General features: G+C 36.1%; 1 protein-coding gene across 3 annotated transcripts in view; it reads left to right on the top strand.

Moving 5' to 3' along the window:
- Positions 1-13306, top strand: part of LOC149821201 (uncharacterized) — an 82595-nt gene that overhangs the window by 27697 nt on the left and 41592 nt on the right. For 2 of the 3 annotated variants that reach the window (XM_089982797.1, XM_089982796.1), the window contains exons 4-6: positions 3468-3520; positions 6627-6723; positions 7485-7558. In XM_089982797.1, coding sequence (XP_089838923.1) covers positions 3468-3520; positions 6627-6723; positions 7485-7558 — 224 coding nt within the window. The remainder of the gene's footprint in view (positions 1-3467; positions 3521-6626; positions 6724-7484; positions 7559-13306) is intronic. The other variant, XM_089982798.1, reaches the window with a different exon arrangement.

Below are 13306 nucleotides of genomic sequence, written 5' to 3'. Positions count from 1 at the left end.
GTCCAGTCGTGAAAATGAGTACTATCCGCAATATATTGTCATTGGCTATTGAGCACCAATGGACTCTTAGTCCACTGGATGTAAAAAATGCTTTTCTTCATGGAACTCTGAAGGAGGAAATATATATGGAGCAACCCACTGGGTATGCTGAAGGGAACTCCAAAGAATACATGTGCAAATTAAATAGAGCTATATATGGTTTGAAATAGGCATCTCGATCTTGGTTTGATAGTTTCTCTCTTGAAGTAGAAAAATATGGTTTTAGTCGGTCTCTTCTTGACCATTCCCTTTTCATATTCAAATGCAAAGATATAGTTTCCCTGTTATTGATATATGTTGATGACATTATCATTACAGGTAACTCTAATGAACATATTGAACAAGTCAAAGAACTTTTGAACCATAGATTTAAGATGAAAGACTGCGATACTTTCTTGGAGTAGAAGTTGATATGACTCCTGAAGGTATGACATTTACTCAACATAAGTATGCTGTTGATGTTCTTAGCAAGACAGGTATGACAGATTGCAAGCCTCTAAGCACACCCAGTGTACTTCATCAGAAACTAAGTTCCCAAGATGGAGATTTGTATGAGAACCCTACAGGATATCGTAGGGTAGTCAGAATGCTTCAGTATCTTACCTTCACTCGACCTGACATTGTCTATTCGGTCAATCAGGTATCTCAGTTCATGTATGAACCACATATTGGACATATGGAAACTGTTAAACGTATTCTTCGATATTTGAAGGGAACTATTGGCGATGTTCTTCTGTACAGAAAGAGTATTCATGACCATCACATGCATGAACTTCTTACTTACACAGATGCAGATTGGGCAGGAGATCCCGATGAGCGTAGATCAGTCTCAAGATATATTATTTTCATTGGCCTAAATCTTGTCTCATGGTGCAGTAGAAAACAAAAGACCATTGCCAGGTCGAGCACAGAAGCTGAATAAATACCGATAGGGGTATTTTGGTAAAATCCATATACTTTTTACTTTTTTAGGTTTTTCATTTTTCTTTCTTTTTTATCTTTTTTATTTTTCATTAATGTAGGACCACAAGAGGCCCCACCCATCTAGTCGTTGGGGCCCCAACGGTCATATTTATGACCGTTGGGGCTCTCAACGACTAGAAGGGAGCCCCCTTGTGGTCCCTCTCTCTTGCATTTGATCCTCTATAAATAGAGGGCTTTCCCTCTTGTAATGCTATGGGTTTTTCAACCCTCTTCTCTTCTTCAATAATATTTGCTTTTGCCGTTTAGGCACTTTACCCCTTAGTGGGTTACGTATGCACTTTAAGTGTTTGTGTTCTTGGCTCCTTGTCTAAAGAGTGCTTTGCATTGTTGGTGCTTCCGTTAGTTTCATTACACTGACCAATATGAAACCATTGATCATCCCAACAAGGCCTAAATGGAAAGGTCCAGCCGTGGAATGGTAGGTTAATGTGTTCTTAGTATTCAAGGATGTAATGCAAAAAAATAGCTTACTAAGGCTCCATTTACAATGAAACGTTACTAAAATGCGGAAAATGTCTAATGCGTGTCTGAAAAAAAATCAGTTTCAAAATTTCAAAAGGAAAAAAGGTCATACCTTATGATCTGGGGTATATCTTATAGCGTAGTTGGCAAACCCGGCGAGTCGACTTGGGAATCGCCCTGGATCGGACCCAAACTGGGCCACGATTCAGGACTGCTGATCCAACCTATTAAATAGATATTTTTATCATGTATTTTATTATTTTAATGCATAATTCTTATATAAAATCAGTTGTTATGAAGAATCTAATATTGTTCAATGAAAAAAGTTAATAATCATGTATAATTATATGTTTTTGTAACTTAGCTATTGACATATTGGCTTGAAGTTTAGTTATTTCCATGTCTTGTTTATGTGCTTACACTATAAAATATAGAGTCCTGACTCGTCCGAGTCACCGAGTCAACCCGTTGACTTGGTGACCCAGTAGGGGTCCGATCCAAGCCCGAGTCATGAGTTTACCAACTATGTCTTATAGTATGGCACAATGTGGGACCATATTGTTCGATATAGTCCAACATGGTCTGATACACCCCATTTTTCATATAGGGGTGTATCCTATTGTATGGGGGTATGATAACACAATAAATACAATGATATCTTTACAACATTGTCTACAAGATCATGCTGTCTTACAAATATCATATTGGATTGAACAAACACATGTCAGTGTGGGACCCTTCTCCTAGAGCAGGATGTTACCATGTTCAGTACTGAGAGATGAACATCTTGACCCAAGAGATCATGCCACCTTTCTAGTTGGCACCATCTGTTGAAAATTAATAAATATGACAAATCATTTGTTTGGGAATTATCATTGCCTAATGTTATTAACTTATTATTATTCTTTTTTAGCTGGCTTCAAAACATCCATCTATTGACTAAGGGTCTATAGGAATGTATTTCTTAGTGACATGGACAAATAGAAAGGCAAAAAACGGACTGAGGCATGAAGAGGGCGTGTTATAGCATCAATGAAGGACAAAGTAGATGGTTGCGTATCATTATCTCCCATTTTCCTTAATTTGTGTTTGTGTTGCTAATGACATTACATGTCTCTTGGAAATGCCCACTGAAACTTGACATATTTATTAGTTATTCACCTTGGTATGTGTGCGATTCTGTTGGATAGCGGGGAGAAAAGAGAGGAAGGAGAAGAAAACTAGATTAGTCATGGAATTGTCTTATATACAGCTAAGGTTACATCCCTTTAGGTATTAGTATCAGTCCTATATGGGCTGACAACCCATATACATTTAATGTAAAATACAGGACATCTTCTTTTAACTTAAAGGTCTGAAATGCCTTGTATTGACAGCTTCACACTTAATACCATTTTACCACTATTCTTTGACAGTATTAACTTCTGAGTTCCTTGCAAAGTATAGTTGATATATTAGCTGTGTAACCTTTTGCACAAAATACTTGTCTTTTTTGTCACACATACATTGAATATGATGTGATTCAATATTACAAAGCAGGAAGCCTAACAGAGCAATATTAAAGTAACTCCAACAGTCACATAAGTCAAGTGTGCTAGCACTGGTCATCACATGTAAATTTAATACAAAAAGTTCAGTTTTGGGATATTTACTTTTCTGAATAAAGTTGCACATTTGAATCCTCTGTTGCTGGAAAAAATTTGAATTATTTGGTCTAGATGCATGTTTTTTATTTCTGGGAGAAAATCAGGTTTAGTTGTTTGAGATGTGTTCTTTAGGCTATTCTTATTCTGATAAACCAAATGTGAAGCCAGTGCAACTCAGAGAATGAGTGCAGTTGGTCAAGTTCTGGTTGTCAAATCCTATACATGGATAACCATAAGTGTTCTACTTCTACTTGCAGCATGAATACTAGGTTAGTTGTCTTTTTGTATTGGCTGATCCGTAAGTTAACCACAGGTTGGATATTTTGTCTGAATCAGATTCTTGAAGAACCAACTGATGAAGAAGTTAATCTGCTGCTGGAGATATTTGCGTAAGTGAATCTGCCTGTCTCCAATTTGCTTTTGCTTGTTGTTTGATCCTGTCTCATGTCTGCAAAGGTTTGTGAGATTACAAAATTTCCTTTTCATAATGTGATTTTTGGGTCTTGCTCTCAGTCTTGGACTGAATATATGGTGAAATACATATGATTAGTTATGCTGGTGCTTCCTCTTATACATATTTATGCTCCCATTATTTGTCTAAGAAGGATGGAACATAACATGAATGGTTGGAAATTCTGTGCTTCACTGGTTGCTGATTAAAATTGGACAAAACATGTATTATATAATTAGTCCTTCCTGCTGTTTTTTTTTCTGTTATGTAATTATTAAGATCAGAAATATGTTTTTTTTGTTCTTTTCTGTTATATAACTTATATTTAATTTGTAACTGAAGGAAAGCTTTTCCCAATATCTGGCTTGTAATATTATTGTTTCTTTTGTAATATCAGCAGCCATGGCCCATATTGTGGTAGATTGACTCTATTAGTAACTTATTGTAAGACACAATAGCTAGCTAATGTTCCAAAAAGTTCCATAGTTTTTTCCCCTCACGGTAGATGCATCTTGGTTTACTTAACTCTTAATAGAATTTCTGTGTTTTTCCTCTTTTTTACTTTTTTTTCCTGTTTTTGGCGAACACAAAATCATATGAAATGGACATGTTTGTAGCTTCCATATTATAAAATTTTCCATAATCAAACAGAGGCTACTTTCTCCTCCAGCCAGCAGCTATATTAGCGTTTGTTCTTTAATTTTATGGACATGTTTGTATGCTTAGTTCTAACTGTGGTAGGTTCACATAAAATCTCAGTTAATTCTTCTTGGATAACTAGACTTGATATTTCCTGTAAGTACTGGTCGAGTTGAAGAGTTAATGTGTTACATATGAGAGTAATGTGGAAGGTAAACCAGAGATACATATTTATATTTCAGTATCTGTTCACTTATATATTATAAAATTTTACTTGGATCTTGTGTACAAATCTATGTCACAGGGACTCGGCAAAACAGATGCCGCACCCGCGTCGACGCGAAGCGACGCGGGTGCGCGTGCGGTCAACACGACCCTGGGTGCGGTCAACGCACCCAGGATCATTTTTGTCCACTATTAGGGCGTAATTTTTTTTCCCCGATGAAAAGGAGGATTAGGGCAAAATTTTTTTTTTGCCCTAATCTCTCCTCTCTCTCCCCCTGAGCTCGAGCTCTCTCCCATCGCCGCCCCAGCTCTGCCTCCCAGGCTCCTCCTCTCGGCCCAGGCTCCTCCTCTCGGTTCATCCTCTTGGCTCCTCCTCTCCTTTCGCAGGTATGTACCCTCTCTCACTCTCTTCTTGGGTCGGCAGGGGAGGGGCCCTGGCGCTGGCAAGCCTTGGGTCTCTCCCTCGTTCACGGTTCAAGGAAGGGATTCCTCGGAGTCACGGCTGATCGAGAACACGATGACGGGAAACTCAGCACAAAGGGGGAAAAGCTGCGAATAAAGTAGGTTTACTGTTTTTTTTTTCTTTTGGGTATTCTATGGGTTGAGCATGGGATGGGGGGTGCTGGAAATCCATAGTGAGGGGGAGATTTGGGGTTTGAAGTGCTTGGGAAGCCCCAAATCGTGAACTTTTGACAGTAGGGTTTTTGTGTTTTTGCTTAAGTATCGATTTCAAGTATGCCTTGTGTTGTTGTTCGAAATTCCTTTTGGGATTTTCGATTCTGATGTAGGATCTATTGGGATTTCGTAGCGTATCCGTTTAAATAGGTGAAGTCGTTGAGCATGGCCCCTATGAGTGGGTTTAAGTTGTGCAAAAACGCAGAATCACGATTCTGAGTTTGGGTTGCACACACGTGAAGCCTTCGTTTGGTTCCCTGTTTACCATATCAGCAAACGGTGAGGGTGCACTTATATATACCGTGGTTAGTTTTGTATTTTGGCTTATACAAAGAAAAATTGTGATTCTGTATAAGGTCCCGACCCTATGTCAGACCAACTTGTGCTTGTTTTTGGGCATGAAGTCTTTCTGTTAAATTGATCTCTGTAAATCAAACTCAAGATCTACTTGTGGAGTTAGTTGCGATTGGATTCCTATGTAACCTTTACTTTCAAGTTGTTCTGCTAAAATCTTTATCTGTTGGAAATTCTGTATCCAAAAGTTTATGTGTTAGGTTATTGACCAAAAAGGTTTACATGTCCTCTCCTTTCGCAGGTATGTAATTTAGTTCTTTTATACAATACTTATTTGATTGATATTTAGGTCGATTTATGTAATTGCTTTACTTATTTGATATTTAGGTTGATATACTGCATGCATGATGAATCATATTATGAGTTTATGACAATGTTTACTGTTAAATGTTAAACTGTTAAAACTTCAAAATTATATATATATATATATATGTATATATAAATTTTTTTTTACATTTTTGCCCCTGCCGCACCCCCGCACCCGGGTTTTTTGGAAGTGCCGCATCCCCGCACCCGCACCCGCACCCATGTGACATAGGTACAAATTAATAGTTGTATGGCTGCTATGGACTCATGATTATGGTGTCCTTTAGACTTTTTAAGTCAGTAAATAAGAGCAGGTAGCTCTATTTAGTCCAGTTTGTTATACAAGGTGTCATAGAGGTCCTAAATTATAGTTGATTTGTAGTTCAACTTAGTGGCTTTGTTTTCTCATTACATATGATGTCTTTTGCCACCAGAATACTATCTATACATGGAAAGCAATGCTGCGAGTTAATCTTTGATATAATGGCTAAAAACTATGTATCAGCTCGAGTTAATTGCTTTTGTCTTCGATTGGCTTTCTTTTGGAGGTTGACGTTGGTTGACTTTTACTCAATGATTTGGCATGTATGATTCCATTTGACTTGGCAGAAACTTTTTCTTTCTTTTTTAATTGTCAGCTGTATTTGTGTTTAGTAAAAGGGGAGTTTGTTTCAGAAGTCTATTGCCCTCAATTTCTTGTACTATTTCTCTCATTTGATCTGGAGTTGGATCTGTGGCACAACTTATTTTCTGATCTCTTCTTTTAAAAGTAAAGATGGAAATAAGATAAGCATTGTATGCCAGCATTTGGTGTTATTTAACTTCTGGAATTTATGTTTTGGTAGCCTTGCTCTTACGGGTGGAAAGGAAGTTCATAATGCAATTGTTAGTAGCATACAGGACTTGGCAAAAGCATTCTCAAGCTACAAGGAAGAAATGCTGGTATTTTGTTTACCTGCTAGCTTCAATTTGAGAGTTAACCATAAAAATATTCATGGTCACTGGACTGAAAATATGTTACTTGCATGAAAAGTCCTTTAAGAGCCTCATTTTTCATAAAAACAAATATTTTGAAACAAGAAGGTAGCATTTTGTCATTTTATTCCTTGTTGAATTTACTGATGAAGGGTCTCACCGGATGCTTGAAATTTTAGCTGTTTTTTTTTCCAAAAAAATTTCCCCAAAAGTCTTATCTGTAAAACTTTTTTGATGACTGTTTGATACTGGATATTGACATCGACAGAGGTGCTGTTATATGAAAATATTAAGCATATTCTGTGAATGATATCTTCTGGAGCTTCTTGATGGAGAGATAACTTGATCATGAGTGAATCTGTTAATGTTGCATGAGGAAAGTACCAAATGTTTGGGAGGGGTTTGGGATTTGAGCAGACTTTGACAGAGGTTTTGGCTGTTTAAAAGGGATTTCAGGGATCTTTTAAGAGATATTTCCATATACTCCTGGAGTCTCTTTTTCCTCTCATAACTATTTGTCCCCGGCCCTTGCTAAACATGGAACCTTATGCATTTTCTAAAATTATTATTTTTTCTTATTCCTAGTTTAGGAAACATGAATGGCTATCATTCATGATTTCATATAATCATGTTCCTTGGAAGCTCAATTGGGATGTACAGCCTCAGTAAGTGTATTTAATAATCAGGTAATTTATTCAGTGAAGGTACATGTCGTTTGAAACTTACAGGTAAAGCGGGAGGAATTGCTCCAATTTGCACAAGGTGCTATTACGGGGCTGAAGCTAAATGCTGATCTTGCAAGGTTTTTGATCCATAACTTTCAGTTTTGAACTGCTTTTTATGATGGTCAGGGGCACTGTTTTCAGTTTCTTGCTTCAACTGGAATACTGCCAAGCAAAATCATTTTGTTGGAACTTTTGTTTCACTAAAGCATAATCATCATCATCACCATCACCATCACCATCACCATCACCATCACCATCACCATCACCATCACCATCACCATCCCATCACCATCACCATCACCATCACCATCAGTGATGTATTTGAATTCAACATTTGTTTTAGAGATCCTTTACTAGACTTGGAGTAGCATTTTACCCTTATAGAATCAGATATGCATGCAAGCAGACTAATTGGATTTTTTAATGAAATATGAAATATACTTATAGAATATAAAATGAGAAGGTGAAAAAAAAATGAAAAATCTTACTGAATATGTGGAATAGGAGAGCATACTGCTTGATGAAGGATATGTCAACAAAAGGTGGCAATAAGAATGGAGTGCAGGTGTTATGGCCCTATTTTTTTGGGAAATTCTGTTAATTGAGGATAATATTACATGATATATAATAAGCACCTAGCTATGACTTTACTCTTCATCTACCATAGCTATAGGCAGTGCTGGAGCTGCGGTTTAAGGTCCGAGGGCAATGGATATTGTGTTATTATTGCCTTTTGTTTTACAAGAGTTTTTGAAGAAATCTTGGAGAAGTATGAGAAATTTTTTCAACATCACTATTCATGAAAACATCTTGGCAAAAAAGGAAAAAAAGGGGAAGGAAAAGATTACTGATGTTTCATAATAATAAAAAATAGAAGTGGAAAACATGAAAACAATTCAATATAGAATGAAGATTAAGAAAAAGAGGTTATAAAGAAAATCCTCTTGCACTAATATCTTTAATGTTTTGAGAACTGCTGATATTTTCAATTATTATGATAAAGCACCTTTGATGTCATTTTGATGGGAGCGTTTTGATAATAGGACTATATCTTCAAAATATCAAAGATATTATGACTACCATACAAAGTCTAAAGACTACCAGAATAAGCAGACCTGTCACAGATGCTCATTTTTAGTGAAGTTCATTTCCAATGCTGGCTCTAAAAATGATGTGGCCTTTTTTCAGTTTTCCAAAAAAATGAAAAGATGCGATCTTCTCTCAGATTTTTTGTATTATCTGACATATGTACAGCAATATTAAACACTTTCAAGAACCAAATTAATATATACAACTTCCATACAAGAGATCTAATATTTTTCCTCTCTTTTGCTTCTCTCCAAATGAGTCATATTTCAACATATTATCTACTGTAACTTGCTATATATTGTGTTGAAAGTCAAAAATCCACCTGTGTTTATCTTTTTTTTTCTTTTTGAAAGCCCAAAAGGAACTTGCTACATGTGTTCTCCTACCTCAAGAACCACAATTAACTTGCAACATTAAATTGCCATCCCCCTCTCTACCTGATTCATTTGCAAAGTTCAAAACGTATCCCTGAAAATATCAATGGGCAAGTTGATCAAGGTAGGCCTGTCATGTTCTTCCACATACAAGAGACAACATATGCCCAACAATATACCCTGAAAAAATCAATGGCCACCATATTTTCTTTTAATACCAATATCCTTGAACAAAAAAAAATCACTATTACAAACACCAAATGAAGTGGGTTTCTCAAAGAAATTACTCCTAGAATAAAGGCATCCTTGACTTCTTTTACCTAGAAATTTTCTGATATCATCATACTCATGGTTATTCTTTGCAGAGTATCCAATGAATTGGTTACCATTCGACAAATTTCGACGGAAAGTTTGTTTCATTGATTATTTATTTCCACCTGCAACAAATCTGATTGATTCTTTCCCACCCTTTTTTTAAATACGTTGAAAGGAAATAATCAAATTGACAAATGGAATAGGCACAAATACATGACAAATGATGAAAAGAAATCACTTGAAAAGGAATCAAAACAAATAATGGTGCTACCCTTGAACTTGTCCTGAAAGCTTCAATCCAAAAAATGTCCAATGCCACACTTTTGCATGGCATAAAATTGAATATTTGTTTAACTTTTTTAAGTGATAGATTAAGCACTGCATTGGCATTCTTCAGAAAACTTGAAGATTATTGATATAGTTTGATCATGAAAATTTGAAAGAGTGCCGTTTCTATTTAAGGAGCTATCTCTTCTCTTTGCACCTTAGATACTAAGGTTTGGTGCAATGTCCAAATTGGATTGGTCCATATAAAGTGAAACTGCTTATGAAAATAGGGAGAACTTTAAGAGAGGTGTTTGGTTGATTCTTCCTATTGCAAAGCACAAGGATGATCTACTCCTTAGGGCCATACCGCTCCTGTTTGGATTAAGGGCTGGTGCCTAGAGTGACAGCCTGATAAAGATCTCAGAAGGGCCAACATCCCATATCACTCACTTGGGAAATCCATGGCAACTCTATAGCAGATCTTCACTGAGTAGATCCCCAAGGCATTTCTCTATTCTCATTTGGCAAACATGACAAAAACAACAGCATTAGTTCACTCCACTCTCTATATTAACTATCATTAGGATCTCTTCTTAGCACCATTTCCCAGCCTGAATTCTCATTGCACCACTAGTTGGCCTGTTGACCTTGAAATATAACAATCTTAAAGAGGCTAGGAAAGTCATAGATTAAGGTGCCCACTTTTAGTCATTGGTCACTCCAAAACGAGAACAGGTTACTTCACCTAGATTCACCTGCATTCTCTTTAAAATCCTTCAAGGTTTAACCATACCTTCCAAATCCTAGAGCCATTTGTCCATTGATATATCTCCGGACATTCCAACTCCCATCCCCATGAATAACCATCACCACTGCTTGGAAGTTGAGTCATTAAAGCTTCTAGCTTGATAAGTAACCCACTTCCAACATCACAGCTAAACCAATTGGACCTTTCATGATAACTCTATTCCTAAGAAATGTGTGAAATGACTTGACCAAATGATTCTCCATCTCTAATAAAAAAAAAACGAAGACCAATGAGACCCTTCATGATGTCTCTATTTAGTCATATTCTAAGGTATTTCATTTGCAGATCCCCTGCTTTATTCCTAAAATCAAGCTATTACTCTGTATTTAATACTTGAAACAGTCCCTTGTCTTGTATTCTCATGAAACTTTCTGTGTCTGCTTTCCATATCCATGTTATATGCATACCCCTATGAATGGCTGTTTGACATTGACACTCATATAGTGGCCAAGGTTGATAGCAACTTGTCTCACTTGTGGTCAATGTCTTCTTGGTCAATGCTAGTGAAATATTTAATAGTATCCTGAGGATATACCAGACTTCCCAGAAGCTTCTTAGATAGGTGGGAAGCCCGCTTCCCGGAAGCTCACGTCAGAAGCGCGATACTCGCTTCTGAAACTTGATGAGAATCTCGATTCTCCCACGCTTCTCCTATGCTTTTGTGATCATCGCAAAATTTTTCCTCTTTATAATGTTCTCTCTCTTCCTCTTCCTTTCCTACCTCTATGTCCTCCTTTTGAAGGGAGAAAATAGAGGACGGAAAGAGAAAAGAGAAGAGAAAAGAAGAGAAAAGAAGAAGAGGAGTTCTTTTGCGGGTCTCACTTGACCTTAATTTTGAAGAATTTTGAAATAACTCGCCTCCGTTTTTGAAAAATATTTGCGGGAAAACTGGGAGACGGGATCCGCTCGTCGGTACGAGGTTCGACCGTTCCTGGCGCCTTTACCAGGGGTAATCGAACCACGGGTCGAATTAATGCCTTTTGCTTTGCGAAGAATTTATCTAAGTATTTATCCTAAGTTTAAATGCACAATGAATCATGCTTGTGCAATGTGCAAAGATGTATGCTCTTTTTGAAAATATTTTGAAGAATTTCCAAGTGAATCTGATAAAGTGAAGAAATGATTCCTAACTTAGAACTTAAGATTAAAGTTCTAAGTTTTTAGAATAATCAAGAGCTGGGGAAAATAAATCTGGAATTTGGAAATTGATTTTGAAGTTTTGGGATAAAAAGAGAAGGAAATTTTCAAAGTCACAAATGGACTTTGAATTTAGAAGTTTGAACTTGGATGGATATTTGGAATGGAATTGAATTCCAATTTTGAAGTTTTGAATTTAGAAGGGAATGTGAAAAATCTAAAGGAATTGAGAAATGGGATTTGCAAAAGTTGGAATTTCAAGATGAAATCCGAATTCAAGTTCTGGATTCTGAATAGAGTTTTGAGTTGATTTTTGGATTTAGGATCCGAAATAGGAACTTGGTTTGAATGAAATGGAATTGGCTTTAAGAATTGGAATTTAAGTAGAATTTTGGATTTGGAATTTTGAAGGGAATTGGATTTAAGACTTGGAATACAAGATGGTATTTGGATCTGAAATCTGAGATCCAAGATAGAGCTGAAGTCTGGACCCTAAGATGAAATTGGATCTGAAGTCTGAGATCCAAGGCAGGATTGGATTCTGGATCCTAAAACTGATTTGGATCTAAAGTCTAAGATCCAAAGTGAATTGGGTTCTGGATCCTAAGATGGATTTGGATATGAAATCTAAGATCCAATGTCGAATTGGGTTCTGGGTCCTAAGATGGATTTGGATCTGAAGTCTAAGATCCAATGTAGAGATGGACTCTGGATCCTAAGATGGATTTGGATCTGAAGTCTAAGATCCAATGTAGAGATGGATTCTTGGATCCTAAATGGAATTTGGATCTGTAATTGGAGATCCAAAGTGGAACTAGGTTCTGGACTCTAAGGAGGATTTGGATCTGAAGTCTGAGATCCAAAGTAGCATTGTATTCAGAAAACCGGATCCAAGTTGATCCAACTTTTGATTTGGATTTTGAAAGTCCAAGTGGGACTTTTGAAGATGGATCTGGGTTTTGAAAACCCAGATTGAACTTAGGAATGTTTGGATTTTGAGATTCAAAGTCAATCTCAACTTTGGTTTAAAACTTGAAGAAAACTTGATTTTGAATCAGAGGATGAATCAGAAATTTTAAATTGAACTTTGAAATTGGATTTTGAATTGAGTTGGAATTTTGGAATTTCAAAGTTGATTTGAGAATTTGAATTTATAGATGAACTTCGAAGTCAACTTTGAATTTGAAGCTTGAATTTGGAATGAATCAAGAATATAAAGATTGAATTTTGAAATTTTAAAGTCAAATTGGACTTTGAACTTGGAATTTAAATCTTTGAAATAAGATAGAAGAATGAATTAAACTATGGACTTAAGAATGATATTTGAGATCACTTGGGGTTTTGAAAGAGAATTTTGAAAATATGATGCAATTCTATCCTATATGATGAATGAATTTAGAGAATTTGAAATTGGTTTTTGAAAAACTATTTCATTCTTTAAATTAATTAAGAATGAGGTTGAAGACATAATAATCCTTGACTATGGTCATTGAATGTATTATGTAATAACTACATTTAAATTCAAGTGAAGAATAAAATACATTTTGGGGCTTCTATAGAATTTAAAATGAAATTAACTCTCAATATACCCTGACTATGGCCATTAGTATACATTTTGAGTTAATTTTAAGTTAAATTCTGATAAAAGAAGAAAATATTTAAGGAAAATATGATGAATTTTGAAAATGGATCTAATGTGGATCCAGTGTTATTTTGTAAAAGATAAAAATGCTAAGTTTTGTCTACACCCTGACTATGGCCATTGATGTGGATCATCAACTTAGTATTTATTATTTCTTACGAAATGGTGCACGTGCCATTCGTGTTTCACCATG

The sequence above is a fragment of the Nuphar pumila genome, chromosome 12, assembly GCF_984573655.1.
Source record: "Nuphar pumila chromosome 12, dmNupPumi1.hap1.1, whole genome shotgun sequence".
Taxonomy (NCBI): Eukaryota; Viridiplantae; Streptophyta; class Magnoliopsida; order Nymphaeales; family Nymphaeaceae; genus Nuphar; species Nuphar pumila.
This window is presented reverse-complemented; position numbering and strand designations above follow the sequence as displayed.